The 17,035-nt window shown below is 44.7% G+C and overlaps 2 protein-coding genes across 3 annotated transcripts; one reads left to right on the top strand and one right to left on the bottom strand.

The window, feature by feature from the left end:
- Positions 1-99: 99 nt before the first annotated feature.
- Positions 100-2,710, top strand: nup88 (nucleoporin 88). Its single transcript, XM_074640258.1, has one exon. It carries the CDS (start codon positions 145-147, stop codon positions 2,302-2,304), a length of 2,160 nt encoding a protein of 719 aa, XP_074496359.1. The 5' UTR covers positions 100-144; the 3' UTR covers positions 2,305-2,710.
- A 4,154-nt stretch (positions 2,711-6,864) lies between these two features.
- ehd2b (EH-domain containing 2b) lies at positions 6,865-16,580 on the bottom strand. 2 transcript variants are annotated; one of them, XM_074640237.1, is made up of 8 exons: positions 16,163-16,580; positions 14,986-15,099; positions 14,630-14,881; positions 14,366-14,542; positions 13,234-13,349; positions 9,262-9,674; positions 8,979-9,143; positions 6,865-8,238 (listed from the first exon to the last, which is right to left on the bottom strand). In XM_074640237.1, exons 3-8 carry the CDS (start codon positions 14,848-14,850, stop codon positions 7,690-7,692), a joined length of 1,641 nt encoding a protein of 546 aa, XP_074496338.1. In that variant the 5' UTR covers positions 14,851-14,881; positions 14,986-15,099; positions 16,163-16,580; the 3' UTR covers positions 6,865-7,689. The 2 variants fall into 2 exon arrangements, with proteins under 2 accessions (XP_074496338.1, XP_074496339.1); XM_074640238.1 differs by having other exon boundaries at positions 13,252-13,349; positions 14,630-15,099.
- Between the last annotated feature and the right edge of the window lie 455 nt (positions 16,581-17,035).

Raw genomic sequence — 17,035 nt, 5'->3', positions numbered from 1 at the left:
TCATTCTACCTTGAACTAAGTAAAGAAAAAAGAAAAAGAAAAAACCCGGGAGCCGGCTCTTATCGTTCACTTAAAAGAACCGGCTCTTTGAACCGGCTCGTTCTCCACCGACACATCACTACTTGAAACAGACGGCGGATCAAGATGGCGGCTTTCGGCACGGAGCGCTGGCTGAATGAGTTACCAAACCACGCTATCTTCCAAAAGATACGAGGGAAGTTGGATTTGGAGCCCACCTCAAATGAAAGAGGGGTCGCTAAGAACCTGACCTTCTGTCTGGGTGGGGACCTGTTCGTGTGGGACGACGTGGACCGCGTGTTTTACACCACCAACCTGCGGCAGCTGAACACGGAGGAGAGTCGCAGCAGCAGCGGGAACCACCACCAGACCCTGCTCTGCATCAACCCGCCTCTCTTCTCTCTGGGCCAGGTGCTGCTCAGCCCGACCCAGCACCACGTCGCTCTCATCGGGCAGCGGGGCGTGTCGGTGCTGGAGCTGCCTCAGCGGTGGGGCAAGAGGTCGGAGTTCGAGGGCGGCCGGAGAGAAGTCAACTGTAAGACCATCCCGGTGGCGGAGCGCTTCTTCACCAGCTCCCCGTCGGTCACTCTGCGGCAGGCCGCCTGGTACCCCAGCGAGACCGACGAGCCACACCTGGTGCTGCTCACATCCGACAACACCATCCGGTTCTACGGCTTGAAGTCGCCCCAGACGCCCGCCAAAGTCCTCTCAGTGTCCCAGTCTGAGGATGACAGCAGCGGCCATCCTCCGGTCCGCTCCTACGCAGCCTCTCTGGGAGAGATCGCAGTGGCGTTTGACTTCGGGCCCATTTCATCCCCCCATCGGCATCTGGGCTCCAAAGAGCAGCTGGTCTATCCTCTCTACGTCCTCTACGAGAACGGTGAGACCTACGTGAGCTACACGAGACAGGCAAACGGTGTGAGTGCCACTAAACCCGCCGGACCCCTCCCCATGTACCCTGCAGCAGAGGACAACTACGGCTACGATGCCTGTGCCATCCTCTGCCTGCCATGTGTGCCCAGCATCCTGGTCATCGCCACAGAGACAGGCACCCTGTATCACTGCGTGGTGCTGGAGTCTGAAGAAGAGGAGGAGACAGTAGGAGCAGTGGAGAAGTGGATCCGAGGAACAGAGGCTGTGCCGGCTCTCTACGTGTTTGAGTGTGTTGAGCTGGAGCTCACCCTCAAAGTAGCCACAGGAGAGGACGAGGAGCCTCAAGAGTTTGATTTCACCTGCCCCATCAGACTGCACAGAGACCCCCTGTGCCAGCACCGGTATCACTGCACCCACGAAGCAGGAGTGCACAGTGTGGGGCTGATCTGGGTCAACAAGCTGCAGAAGTTCCTCCTGTCAGGCGAGGAGGATAGGGACAATCTGCAAGAGCTGGCTGCTGAGAAGCGTTGTATTGTAGAGCACATTCTCTGCACCAGACCGCTCCAAACTAGTCAGTCAGCTCCAGTTCGTGGCTTCTTGATTGTGTCTGACCTCTCCTTGGGCGCCACCATGATCTGCATCACCAGCACCTACGAGTGCATCCTGTTGCCCCTGCTGAGCTCCATTCGGCCCCCATCCCCTCCTCTGCTCTGTTCACATCCAGGTCCAGGTTCCGGTAGCTCCCCTCTGCGGGGGCTGGCGGACGACTCTTTCGAGCAGCACATCCGCAACATCCTGGCACGAAGCTCCACCAATCCTCTCGTTCTCAAGGCCGGAGACAAGGACACGTCACCGCCACCTCCAGAGTGTCTGCAGCTCCTCAGCAGAGCTACGCAGGTCTTCCGCGAGGAGTACATCCTCAAGCAGGACATGGCCCGCGAAGAGATGCAGAGAAGGGTGAAACTCCTGACGAGCCAGAAGAACAAGCAGCTGGAAGAGATGACTCTGTGCAGGGAGGAGAGGAAGAGCCTGAGAGAGGCAGCGGAGAGGTTGGCCGATAAGTACGAAGACGCCAAGTATCGCCAGGAAACCATCATGAACGGGGTGAAAAAGGTGCTGGGCAGCCTGCAGAGCCAACTGCCCATTCTGTCAAACAGCGAGAAGGATATGAAGAAGGAACTGCAGGCCATCAGCGATCAGCTCAGACACCTGGACAACTGCATCAAACAGGTGAACATGAAGATGGACTACCAGAAGACACAAGTGGACAAGGATGCGCCCGCAGCCAGGATGACCGTCTCGCTCAACGTCCAGCAGAAGAAGGTCGTTCAGGATGTCCTCAGAGAACAGGGACAGCAAATCGGTGACATGATGAAACAAATCAAAGACATCAAAAACCATTTCAGTTTCTAAGCGCTGCAGAAAACAGTAAAAAATGTATCGCAAACAATTGAGGGGAAATAATTCAAATGCTCTTTTGACTACAGTGTAAATCTGCCTTTTTGTGACATTTGAAGGGAAGCCTGATTGAGTGCTTTAGTCAGATGTTAATGTGCCATGTGTGTTTGAATTGAAAGCTATTTTATATACACTGATATAACTTTACCTTTGATACTACATGTTTGTCTCTCAATAGGCATACGATGGGTTTGCTTTCATGTTCAGCATAACATTTTGCATATTTCAGCGTTTCTCAATTTCAATGTTTGAGTCGGAGCAGAATGTCATGTATAGGCAGGAACGACGGGAAATATTGTGAGCTTTTTAACATGGTTTGCTCACTTTTTGGATTTATAATAAAATTGAAAGTTCTCTGTAACTGTCTTTACTCATTTGTGACTCATTATATCAGCCAATTGCTAATGCACGTGAATTAAAAAAAGGGCAGAGAAAGGGAGGTTATAGGATAGCTTCATATTTGTTTTTACTCTATCTTAATACAATGCTAACATGTCCATATGTACATTGAAAGTTATTGGTTGTTGTAATACCTTAGTCCATGTTGGTCATGAAGAGATCCCTTCCTAATGCAACTCTAAAAGAAGATGAGGGGGGTCAAAATCCACAGTCCTTGTTATGTCCAGCTGTGTGAATTAGGGCTCGGCGATGTAGAGAAAGTCAAATATCACAATATTTTTGACCCAATACCTCGATATCAATATATGGCAACGATATTGTAGGGTTGACTACATGGCTGCAACTAACGATTATTTTCATTGTCGATTATTTTCTCGATTAGTTGTTTGGTCTATAAAATGTAGATCAGTGTTTCCCAAAGCCCAAGATGACGTCCTCAAATGTCTTGTTTTGTCCACACCTCAAATATATTCAGTTTACTGTCATAGAGGAGTTAAGGAACCAGAAAATATTCACATTTAAGAAGCTGAAATCAGAGATTTTATACCTCAAATCAATTAATTGATAATCAAAATAGTTGGTGATTAATTTAATATTTGACAACTAATTGATTAACTGTTGCAGCTCTAATTGACTACTGATGCCTTCACAAAATATTTAGACAATGAGATTTTAGATAATAATCATCAGTAATGTGGATATAATGACTAAATGGGTAAGAGGCAAATAATAGAACAGAACAGTCTGCTGAGTTCAGAAAATTACATTCCTTTACTGTAACGCTGCCTTTAAAACCAGGAAAAGACAACATTTATGCCATATTACAATATCACGATATTGATATAATATTGATATATTGCCCTGTCCTAGTGTGAATTTGAAATGCATTCTTAAATTCAGCTGAAGATTCTTATTAGTTTCGGCTGATCATTCAAATAGTGTTTTGCACAAAAGAAGGACTTTGGATTTTGACCTTCATCGTGGATCACTTCAGGGCCAGTATGGACAGGAGGAACAACCACAGCGACCACTATTGCATCTTTAAAATCGACCTCTTAATGCACACAGCCTGCATGCCTCCAGTCTGCCATCTACAGTTGGACACTGTTATGTACAGTCTGAGTGTGAGGTTGCCAGGAATCGTGTGTCCACCAGATGTCACCCGTCTCCAGAGTTGGTGACCTCAGTTCTCCTTCCCTGGCAGGTTTGCTAGTAAGGAATTCCCCATATAAACACGGAGTGACGTACACGGAGACCCCGGTTTCGTTGAGTAAGCTTCGTTGTCGGGGTCATCTGATGTCAGTGGGGATCCTCTGCTGGAGCCTGCAGAGGAAGTTTCACCCCATCGCTGTAGCTTGATTTGAGTAAACAACTGTTTTAGATGATTTATGACTCACCACAGCCTAATTATGTAACAGGCGGGCATTGTTCAAACTGCTATGGGGATTTTTATTCTAGTCTATTAGTAGCAAAGACTTGAAAACACACGAGAAGCACAGTGTGAGCTCGTTTCAAGCCAAGAAACTGTAAGAACATCTCAGTCACCTCACTTGACTTCTACACACATCACCTCCCCCTTTCTCCCTCACACCCACAAATACACAGGAGAAGGTGTGGTGTGCTGCAGGTCTGGCTCAGGAATTCTCCAAATAGGGGGATGTAGTTAGAGTCTTTCATAAAGGTACAGTGGCTAGATCCTGTGTATGAGCCTGAGGAAACTTAGCGGACCCTAGGAAAGGAGATATTAATAACTCTTTGGGCCAACCCACCACATTCTTCACATGTGAGTCACTGTAAGCCAGAGAGCAGGGAGGAAAGGCCTGCATTGCCTCTGTTTCTCATTTGTGTTTCTTTCCATGGAGGAGTGGAGCGGGGAGGCGGGGAGGCCACCCCTTCTCCTGCGAACCTTGAAAGCCTCATGTGAAACACACACTGCTCTACACGGGACACATATTTGTGTGCGTATACCACATACGCAAGATAAAAACCAAACACATTCACAGGCATGCTAGTGAGGGAGTGAATGTCCCCCTCATCTCTAAACAGAGATGAGGGGGAATGGACTATTTAACTGCGTGTGTGTGTGTGTGTGTGTGTGTGTGTGTGTGTGTGTGTGTGTGTGTGAGAGAAAAGGGAATGAGAGGGGAGAGAGCCTCGGAAAATGGTGGTATGGGGACTTGGCAGGGGAGAGTGTGACTCACTGTTTATCTGGTCCGTCACTGAGAGACCAAGTAAGCTTGATAGAAAAGAAAATCTTGTTAAAAGAGTGCCAAATGAAATGCACCCGACCATTAGTTCTGTATCATACTTTGTGTTTAATTGTAGACATTTTGAATGACTCAATGTTTGTTAACTATTAACCCCGAGAGCCACAGTAGACATGTTTTTGTCTTTTTTTAGGTGGGTACAGGGGGAGATAGCAGGTCAACAGTATACACTGATCAGCCATAACATTAAGACCACTGACAGGTGAAGTGAATAACATTGATTATCTCATTACCATGGCACCTGGCAGTGGGTGGGATATATTTGGCGGCAAGTGAACATTTTGAACTTTGAACTTTGTGTTGAAAGCAGAAAAAATGGGCCAGTGTAAGGATGTGAGTGACTCTGACAAGGGCCAGATTGTGATGGTTAGATGACTGGGTCAGAGCATCCCCCAAACTGCAGCTCTTGTGGGACGTTCCCGGTCTGCAGTGGTCAGGACCTACCAAAAGAGGTCCAAGGAAGGAAAACCGGTGAACCGGCGTCAGGGTCATACCCGACGCTCATTGGTGCGCATGGGGAGCGAAGGCTGGCCCGTGTTGTCCGATCCAATAGAAGAGCTACTGGAGCTCAAATTACTGAAAAAGTTAATGCTGCTTCTGATAGAAAGGTGTCAGAACACACAGTGCATCACAGTTTGTTGCGTATGGAGCTGCGTAGCCGCAGACCGGTCAGGGTGCCCATGCTGACCTAATGTTATGGCTGATCGGTGTTTGTCACACATAGAAGTGGTGTTCGTCATCTGAAAGATGGGATTAATTTGAGATGCAGCTCAGCACTGTGTGTCAAGTTGTTCTAGTCATAAATCAGAAATAAACATGAATTAATGAATTGATTAATTGAAATACATTGTGAAAGAGTATAATGGTTTAGAACATTATGATAGAATTATGATGGTCATCCCCATGCTCTATTATGTCTCATAAGTTGTTGCAGCAGTTTTTGGGTTGATACCATTTTCTACACAGATTTGGTGCTAAATTTAAAAAAAATGTACCACTCAAGAATTGATAGAAAATAATCAATAATCCCTCCAAAATACCACATTAAGACACCAAGACCTTGAGGAACACCATAGAAAAAGTCATGCTGTGATTTGGTATCAAAAACCTTTGACATTTGGAGATTTCTGCATGAATTGCATTTTTCGGCGATTGGATGGTGAGCACTTCTGTTCTGTTAACTGCTCAGAAACGCCCTTATTGTCAGTCTAGCTAGGAAAGCCATCCAGTGAGGTCAAATTTCAAAAAATGGTCTCACTACAATGAAATGTCTACTATGGTGACTAACATCATCACACATGAATACAATTAGGCTCATTGGAGCCACAAGAGTCTCAGCTTTACAGTCATACATAATGACATCATTTATGTAATTCCAAGACTGTTTAGGGACCCCAGTATGCAGAAATATTCAAAATATATATTCATAATTTTTTAAGAATAGGCGAAAATAGCATTTATACTGCATTCAAACAACTGCATGTTTTTAACCCAAACTGCATGTGATTATCATAAAGTGGGCATGTTTGTAAAGGGGAGACTTGTGGGTACCCATAGAACCCATTTTCATTCAGATATTTTGAGGTCAGAGGTCAAGGGACAGATTTACCTCTCCAAAATAAAGCCTAATCTTGGAGCACTATTTAGCCTCCTTAACGACAGGCTAGTATGACATGATCGTTACCAATGGATTCCTTAGGTTTTCTAGTTTCGTATGATATCACCTTCACTATAGCTCTGAAACTGAACCAGTTACAGCCTCTGAAAGACAGTAAAGTCAGTCTGGATCATGGGGCTATCAAGATTTTGTCTATTTTTTCCTTATAAAAATTTCACTAAAGAGACAAAACACAGTCACGGAATTTTATTTGGTTACAACAACATAAGAACATTTTGGTGGAGCTGTGTACAGTAGTCAGTAATGTATCAATCCAAAGTTAATCTCAGCACATCATGTTCTTTTATGCAACTGAGGTCTTGCTCCTGCGCATACAAAACAGCAACAACATTACAAAAATAATATATAAAGTTTATGCACAAAAAATTGTGGCACGTAAAGCATCAAAAGTGAAATGCATTCGGGTTATTAGATTTGTGCTGCTAGTTTGAGTAGCAAAACGCTATAAACAATCATTTGAGCAATTTAAGGCTTTTGTAAATAAACGTGTAGATGATACCCTCACTGGAATGACCTGACCTGGAAATGGCATAATCCTGCAAATCACCAATACTTATAATAATACTGTGCCACTCCAATCTAAGTCACTGAAGGAATGTTACATTTTAAGGACTTAATACAGACACAGTTTAGCTCTGTATTCTTTCAGATATATGCTGAATACTGCCAGCCTTTATTTATTTCTGCTCTGCAAACACAGGTAGATATATTTTTAAAGCTCATCATGAAAAGCTAACTTTGAGGAGCCAAAGGGAAGAAGCAACCAGACCCGTGTGACTTCTTAATACACAATCTTTTGCAGGAAGTAGTCTCAAAGGGCTAACTTGCACTTTGATACAGTATGTTCCATTGTGTGAGACCAAAATCAGTCTCAGAGGGAAAAGCTGAACGCATTACATACAAACATTTTTTTGGACTTGGGTCTGGGGGGAAAACAAGAGCAAACACAAACAGTAGCACAGCCAATAGAGAGGAGTCTCTTCCTGTGTGACATGTCTATGCATCAGAACCCTTTTGCCTGCGTTTGGAGGGCGGGATCAGACGCTCGGGGAGCTCTGGGGGCAGACCGTGGCCCTCCAGCTTGACTTCGATCAGGTGGCTGGCCAGGGCAAACTCTTCAGCATCCAGCATGCCGTCGTGGTCCACATCCGACAGCTTCCAGATGCGACCCAGCACCGAGTTGGGCAGGCGGGAGCTCTCCATCCAGTCCTTGGCCTTGTTGCCGCTCAGTTTCCCCTCGTTGGGAGCGAGGTTGTAGAAGATTTCATCATATTTGGGCTTGTCTTTGGTCACCACCCAATCTTCGTCCTCCTCGCCCCCCTCTCCGTTCTCCTCGGCGAAGGGGTCGCCCTCTCCGAACGGTCCGGCGCGGGTCCCGATGAAGGCGCCGCCCTGCACGCCCAGCTGGTCACCTGCTTCCAGCTCCTCCTGCCGCAGGAGGGGCATCAGTTTGGCGATGTCGCCGGAGAGCAGCTCATCCAGGGCTGCCATCAGATTAGGCTTCAAAGTTTTGAATTTACTGAAATCGTGAACCATCAGTTGCTCCTTCAAAAAAGGGAAAGATACAAATGTATTAGCTATGGAGCTTTTTTACTATCTTTATTCAAGAGCGTGGTCTTTCAATCTACAAGCATGACTTACTGATTTCACGTTCAGATTTTGTAATGCTTTCCCTAAAAACCCTGTCCTCGCACTCAAATAGTCCCTGCTTGTGCTTAGATTTGCTCTGCTTAAACTACATTCTTGCACTCAGTGCAATTGCTTGCACTGATTTTCCTGCCTTCCAGCTTCAACCCTTTCCCTCACACTCAGGCTGCTTCTGTGTGCTCGCGAAACATCTGCTCTCAGATTTGTCCTCTGCTCTCAGATTTTTTTGTGCAAAATTCCACAACTAATAGAATTCCAGGTGTAGTGTGAATGAAATGATCCCCGCCTCATTGCGGGTGTCTTTGCTTTACAAAGCCCTGACGGGCGGTTACTTTTTAACCAGGTTCACCCACTTCGGCCCTCCAAGGCTTTATAACAACATATCTGAGTGTAAGCATACAGTCTGAGCAGAAGTAGAGCAAATCCAAGCGCAAGCATGGGCTATTCGAGTTTGAGGTCAGTCCTCTGAGGGAAAGCATTACAAAATCTGAAATCAATGAGTCATGCTCTCAAATTGAAAGACCACACTCTTGAATAAAGATAGGAAAGAAGTTCCATAGTTAGTAGTTAAAGAGAAGTCTTTACATAGGTGCCTCCCAGATGTGCCCAGTAGTGATAAAAAACAGACTCGGACTAACCTGCATTTTTGTACAATCTGGGAAGTCTCCAGCAGAAATGTTGTGCTGCAGCTGGATCTTGGAGAAAATCACTGGCAGCTGGTAGATCAGATTCTTCTTTTTATTGTCCTTCCTGAAGACAGAAGGCATCTCCTGCTTCAGGTAGCTGATGATGTGGGCATGGACCTGAGATTAATAGCACACGTACCAAGGTTTTAACACAGCTAACACGATTAGAGTGCAGCAATGTCAACCAGTCAATCCACATTTAGTAAACACACGACGGCATGCCGATAAAACCCACCCTAACCAGACGAGCCCTCTTGACCAGGTCATTGAGCTTGCGTAAAGCTGCGTTGCGAGGGAGGTTTTGGATGTCATTGAACAGATCCTCCTCCTCCAGCTCAAACAGGTTCCGGTTGTCTGTAACCATCAGTGGCTCTGCCCAGAAGGAGCCGATGTAGACGCGCAGAACCTCCGGGGTGCCGAACACCTTCCCCAGGGACCACATGAGCGCGCCGTACACTCTCATGAGCTGCTGAGTGCCCACCATGTCGGCCTTGTTGAGCACCACACGCAGCTTGTCCTCGTTGCCCTTCAGGGCTCCGATGGCCTCGGCGAACTCGTCGGATATCTCCAGCTTGTGGGCATCAAACAGCAGGATGATGCGGTCCACGCGCTCCGCAAACCAGCGCAGCACAGCAGCGAAGTCATAGCCTGGTTGGATAGGAAAACTAAGGTATTCAGAAATCCAAGCAGTTTGCACTACACCAGGGGTCAGCAACCTTTACTATCAAAAGAGCCATTTTAGGCAAAAAGTAAAAATAAAAAATCTGTCTGGAGCCACAAAACATTTGAGTATTGTGATGAAGGTAACACAGCTTACAGTCTAAGTATATAGTATATAAGTGTAATGCAGTGAGGGCCAAAGTGCAAATGTACTACGGAGTATTAGGGCCACATTGAGGGGAAAAAATCTGAGATTTACAGAATAAAGTCGTAATATTTCGAGAAAAAAGTCATAACTTTACGAGACAAAAAGTCGTGATATTACGAAAATGAAGTCATAACTTAACAAAATAAAGGTCGTAATATTACAAGAATAAAGTAATAACTTTACAAGAAAAAAGTTGTAATATTACGAGAATAAAGTCATAACTTAACGAGAAAAAAAGAAAATAACACGTAAAATTACTAATTTATAATATTATGACTTTATTCTCGAAATCTCAGATTTATTTTTTTCCTTAATGTGGCCCTAATACTCCGTCGTACTGTCGTATCATAGACCTACAACAATGATAAATAAAAATTAAAATGTAAACAAAAAAAGTTATTCATTTCCACTAATTCTTTTTTAAAAATCCACAGGGAGCCGGAGTCGCAGGTTGCTGACCCCTGCACTACACAAAAAAAAAGGGCAGGAGAGGGAAGAAGGTCGACACAGACACAAACCCTTCACACCTCTTGTCTGTATCTGTCCAACCCAGCTGTACGTTCAGACACCAGGGCTTCACTGTATACAACATACTACTGTTCTTTGAATTTTAACATGGAAAATATCAGTCTAGTCCAGTGGTGGAAACTAACTAAGTACATTTACTAAAGTACTGTACTTTAATACAATATTGAGGTACTTTTACTTTGAGTAATTCCATTTTATACTTTACTTACTTTATACTTTTACTCCACTTAAAGGAACAGTGTGTAACATTTAGGGGGGCAGAAATTGAATATAATATTAATAGATATGTTTTTCTTTGGTATATAATCACCTGAAAATAAGAATTGTTGTGTTTTTATTACCTTAGAATTAGCCGTTTATATCTAAATAGGGAGCGGGTCCTCTCCACGGAGCCGGCCGCCATGTTTCTACTGGAGCCCAGAGTGGACAAACCAAACACTGGCTCTAGATAGAGTCCTCCAGGGATGACGTATTTTTGTAGGCCAACCAGGAAGTTAGCATCGCCCTGGTTCCCTCGACAAAAAGCCAATGGGATTTTTCCATCGGGTTTTGTATTATTGCAGAGAATAAGCTCTGTGGCAAACACACGTTTATGATACTTTTGTTCAGCAAGATAATCTCCACAAATGAACACCACTTCTATGATTTTTGAAGCGTGAATGCAATCGCCAAAAAATAAAAAGCTAACGTTATGCTATAAACAAACTACACCACGGTCGCAAGTATACACAACGAGGCTGTAAAGGCGGACGAGTCGGCATGATGACGTTTAGTAGTCTCATTTAGCCACTTGTTAGCAAACGCCTTTTTTAAGACACATTAAGGCTTCAAAATCCACGAATGGGGTATTTACTGATGTATTTTATATCATAGAACAAAATATTGAAATCTCTTCAGCTTGTGTTAACCACAGACCTTATTTCAGGCATCTAACTAAAAACACATTCAGAAAAACCCATTGACTTCCAGACGAGGGAACCGGAAGTGCTAAAATGCGAACTAATTTCTGGGTTTTAGGACTCATTCCTGTAGCACTCTATAGGGCCATTCATGTTTTTGTGTTGGACACTGTAATTCTCCTACAACCTTGGCATACGGAAGAAGGGATAGGTGGTTGCAATCTGCAACAGCATCGCTAGATGCTGCCAGAACCTACACACGGCACCTCTAATACAAAATATTATCAACAAATACAATATTTTATATTGTTATAGATTAAGCTACACAGCAGTATGTAAAGTAATTAAAAGTATCAGCTGCAACATTAACATGATGAATACATTAATCTATCAATAATTATATTCCAATAATATACTATTTTATATAGTATAAATATGTATAATAATAATAATATATGTATACTATTCTGAAATGAGTCATTCTGCATAATAAGTACAAGTTAAACAAAACCAATTTTCATATTTTTGAGTGATCAACATGATCATAATAAAAGGTCAGTTCACCCAAATTACAAAAAAATAAAAGAATTCTCTCTTACCTCCTGTGGTATAACCATGAAGAAATGTGTTTTTTATCCTTCTAGGTTTTAAAGGAGCAGTGTGTAGGATCTGGCGGTATCTAGCGATGAGGTGTGGAGTTTGCAACCAACTGACGTCTCTCCCGTGTGCCAAGCGTGTTGGCCGATACGAAAACGCGAATGACCCTCTCCAGAGCCAGATGTTGAAAGAGTAGCGTAGGTCATTTGGAGCAGAGCCAGTGCTTAGAGTGTGTGTGTGTGTGTGTGTGTGTGTGTGTGTGTGTGTGTGTGTGTGTGTGTGTACGTGGGTAGTGAGTGGTGAAGCAAGAGAGAGAGAGCGGCTGTGACAGCAGCGAGTAACGTTATCAACTCTGGCCCAAGCAAGAAGAGTTAACAGAGTTTGGTTTGTCCGTTCTGGGCTACTGTAGAAACATGGCGGTGCAACATGGCGGACTCAGTGGAGAGGACCCGTTCCTTGTGTAGATATAAACGGCTCATTCTAAGCTAAGGAAAGCACAACGATTATTATTATCAGTTGATTATACACTAATGAAAACATACTTATTGATATTATATTCCATTTCTGCCAATAGATCCACACTACACACTGTTCCTTTAAGATATCCATCTCTGTTTGCGGTGCTCACAGAACAGCGTCATATTTTCCAAAAACAATGTCCCAGTTACTCTGGATAACCCACAAACTTGCACTGGAACTAATTCCTATCAGAGAAATAGTTTGGATTATGCAGAAAAACTGGAACCCTCTTTCTCGAAGGACTTGTTGATGCAGATTTTTTGGGGGGTATTTCTGCAGTGCTGTGAGCACCACAAACAGCATTCCATTCACCTCCGTCGTACTGGGGGGGGGTGGAGGCAGACATCTCACAGATTTCAAAACCTCAGCAGATAAAACCAAAACCATCTGCAAGATATCGCCACCATTGGTACGTGAGGAAATATGTTTTGCACAATTTGGATGAACTGACCTTTTAGACGTATTAGTTGCTCATGCAGATTGACTTGAGTAATAATGGGTTACTTAAAGCATGGATGAATAGAAAAGTGAAAAAAAACCCTACTGTGAGATGATGATGGTAGTTATTTCTCAACATTACATTCCTCCAGATGTGGTGATGTATCATCTCTGTTGCTAATTATGATTTCATGGCTGCTCAGTGTAATGTTAAGATGCTTTGTTGCCCTGCTGCCAAGTGTTATTGTGACAGAGTAAACTGGTCCCATGAGTTAGACAGGCGTGCCAAGGAGATGAGATGGTGAGCCAACGTTCGGGGATGTGTGTCTCTGCAGGCCCCCCCATTCCCTCTCCTCACCTTTGTCAGCTCTATTACCTCGGCTCACTCTCTGCTTAGCGCCGGACAGGATCCCCGGGGTGTCGATGATGCTGATGCTCTCCAGGACCTGGTTGGGCATCTGGGCACACTGGAATCTGGCATTTTCACCAGCAGACAAGAGACAAAGTCACATGATACACAGCCATAAGACTGAGAGTTCAGAGAGGACTGAAGGAAAGTTATCTAAATCATGTGAAAAATAGTTAGCTCTTATCAAAGAAGCCAATGTGATCTACGGAGCAGATTTGGAAGCTGCCCTCTCAACACCCCCACCACACCCCTCCCACTGCAGGCCATTGTGTTCAAGCAGGCCTCTCATTGCTGTGGGCTTCCTGAAGGAAAATGACCGCCACTGCCAGAATCAAACAATAAGTCCCGCTAACGATGTGCGGCTTGGAACAACAACACCACTTCCTGCGGCTTATGAGCTTAACGAGCCCACCGGTCCCAGAACAGGAAGTCAAAAGCAAAAGGAGACGGAAATACGTTCACAAAACACACCCTGCATGAGGGAGAGGGGGGACTCCGGAAAAAACTGGCATCAGATATTTCATGTTCGAGCCGCCATCAATGGTAGGACTGTGTGTTCACGTCTAGTCTGCATTTCTAACAGCAACTTTATTGTAAAACGTGTCACTTCTTTCTTGGTTTACATCAGTGGAAAAACATAGCAGAGCAATCTGGCAGCCCAGACGGTAAACAGAGTAGAGGAAAGAACTTCAGTGTTACCAGAATCCCTGAGCCTCACAGATTCTGGGCCTTCATTTATTTGTCTTTGCCCCGAGGGGGCCGTGGAGCCCTCTGACCTCGTCTTTGAACTTGCGTACATCGCGGGTTCCTGTACGAGCACATTGGCTTTCATCACCCTCTCGAGTGATATCGCTCCCTTTCTCCATTTTTCCACAAATAAGGAAAGTTCCTCCCCGCTCTGAAATTTGGCACAGGGACTTGAAATTCCAAAGAGCTAAAAAAAATTCCGTTATCTCTCTTTCCCTGTTGCCCCTTTTTTGGTTTCTCTCACACAGTCTGTCCATTCCACTCTGATAATCTATCCTGGCTGCCTCGGTGGAATCATTACACAACACCCTGGGAAGAAAACATCTGCTCTCACCTGTTGAGAAAGGTGTTTCCAAAAGGGTTGAGTTTGCGGAAAGGCTTGTTTGGGTCTACGATGAGGGCGTTCCCGGGGATGACTCCCTCCACCTCCCCGTGCATGATGGCAGTGAAGCTGTCGGTGGTGGGTTCAGGTCCCACCCTGCTCCCAGGGATATCCTGCTCCAGTAGATACCTGTCAGTCATACATATATCTTGTGATTACTTCAGTACTGGTTGTTAAATGAACTCGATTTAAACAAATGTGTGATGCACGTCTTACTTGATGAACGTCGTCTTTCCAGTGGAGTACTGTCCCACCACCAGCACCATGGGCTTATTATCGAAGTCTGCGTCCTCCATACTGAGAGAGTGGAAGTCATGGAAACCGTAGTACTCCTCCAGAGGCAGCAGCTTCTTACGATACAGGGACTTGAGCCCTTCTGTCACAGTGCGGATCACCTCAGGCGCCTTCTTCACATTTTTTCTCCCCCAGCGTGACATGTTGATTGACTAACAAGGAGATTGGGAGCTTCTTGCAAAAAAAAAAAAAAAAAAAATCAGTGTTTCTGTTGTTTGGAGCTGTACTTCCTCGGAAAACCTTCAGGTGCTTCCTGTATTTATGTGAACGCTGCTCACTTGTCCTTGAAGCGTCCGCTGCACACGCCGAGAGGGACGATAGGGACGATGTTTTTGTTTGAAGGCTGGATCTTCCCCTTTGATGACAGTCGCCACGCTGATAACTTCTAGACCCTGTAATGTGGACAGAAAAAAGGAGAGGTTAATCCAAAGAGATAATCCAGATGGTAATAAAGTGTCTCAGTGTTCTTGCACCTGGTGATCAAAGTCTGCACACAACCTAGAGTAAGGATGTGGAATCTGGAGTAAGCTTCAGCCCACCAGGAGTCTGCCAAGCATTGTCAGTGCATGCCTGGAAAAAGTTGGTGTTTGCTCTGGAAAACTCGCAGACCCAACCCAGCGTCAGGATTTGCAAAGGCACGGCTCATTTTGTTACAGTGAAATGAGTAAGACATTCCTTTTATCCCCTGCAGTTTCTCCCAGCGGAACATGACATTCACGGCTTAATTGTTCATTTAAGGAAAAAAAATCTCTCAGGGTAGTCTATACATGGAAACAAATTTAACCCTTTTTTAAACTGTAGTCTGGAAACACTGGATATGGGATTGAAGGCACAACTCATTAGAAGCAGACTGACACAAAGGCACAAAGGTAAGACACGTGTCAGCAGACAGTAACTCATCCATGGAGAGCTTCTTTCTTACGTTTGAAGTAGGGGAAGAAAAAAAACTGCCCAGAGGAGAATAGGCAACACAGTCCTGACATGTCACAAGACCACTTTGGAAAGACTTCTAGTCAAAATGGCGAACAACAGCAGAACCATTAAATGTGATTTGACCGCCATTACATAGAAAAGCACTGTGCCAGCAGCGCTGTACGAGTAAAAGTTGTTTTACAGGCGAGAATCAAAGGTTTGGTTAAAGCTCAGGGATCAATTTCTAAAGTTTGAGGATGGTGGAAAAAAACCTTGTGGGTTTGTTCACCACAATGCAACACAGTTTAGAACTTGGGAGCAAGAAATGTAACATGCAGGGGCAACAAGTATCAGGGGAGTCATACGTTAATATCCAAATGAAGGAATGGAAAAAGCTGTTCAAAAAGTTAGAATGTGTCATATCTCATTAATTCTACAGCCAAATACCATCTCTACCACTACTGTATCACAATCTGGACATATTCAAGTAAAAGTGTAAATACAAGCTGATCATTATAGTCAAATTTAAAAAGGAGTATTTACCAAAGTTTTTATGAAGAAAGCACGGACTTCTTCAAACGCCTTGATCTCCCTCTGCAGACTTGCCCTCTGGAGTTTGGAAAATATTTGGACTAGAGGAGACAAAAACAGTCTCTCGGAGGAGCTGCTGCTACATGTATGGGTGTACCTCTGACAGCAAATAGGAGCCCTCGGCGCAGCGTCAACGCAGCTAGATTACAGAGGGTCGTTCTTCTCCAGGGCTTAATGTATTTCAGATGAGCTCCAGATTCTGGCAGGGTTCCTTTACTCTGCTTGCTGAAAGAGCACAAGGCAAACAGTGAGACACACCACACTGAGGCAAATTTTTCTCTCTCCCCTTGCTCCAAGTTTAATGTGCCTCCTCCTCTCTTCCAGGGATGCCTGGCAACACTGTGGGCAGCACACTAACACTAACACTCTGCTCAGGGCAGGGATGAGCAGAGCTGTGGTCGGAGGGCGTGGACCTGGAGGAGGAGGGCAGTAGGGGGGGGGGGTGAATAAATAATTTGGGTGGAGTCTTTTTTAAACATGACATAACCTCTGTCCTTTTTGCATATTTTGGATAACACAACCTCGTGCTGCACCCCTCCAGCTGTAGCCTCCATGTTTTTCAATTGTTTTTTTTTTACTACTCAAACTACTGTATCATACGTTTACAGATGTGACACTTTTCCCCCCTCATCAGTCTAACCTCTCTTGCTCCTCCCAAACTCTGTGAACCCTCTAGGCGATGAAGCACACAAACCAGCTCTACTTTTTCCACTTCCATGCACCGCCTACTGGCTGTCCGATAGAAAGCACACCCCACCATCACCACCATCCCCATCACACAGCACTCCTCAGTCATCATTAGTCATCCAAAGGAATGTAGCCTGA

This window comes from Sebastes fasciatus, chromosome 7 (genome assembly GCF_043250625.1).
Source record: "Sebastes fasciatus isolate fSebFas1 chromosome 7, fSebFas1.pri, whole genome shotgun sequence".
Lineage (NCBI taxonomy): Eukaryota > Metazoa > Chordata > Actinopteri > Perciformes > Sebastidae > Sebastes > Sebastes fasciatus.
This window is presented reverse-complemented; position numbering and strand designations above follow the sequence as displayed.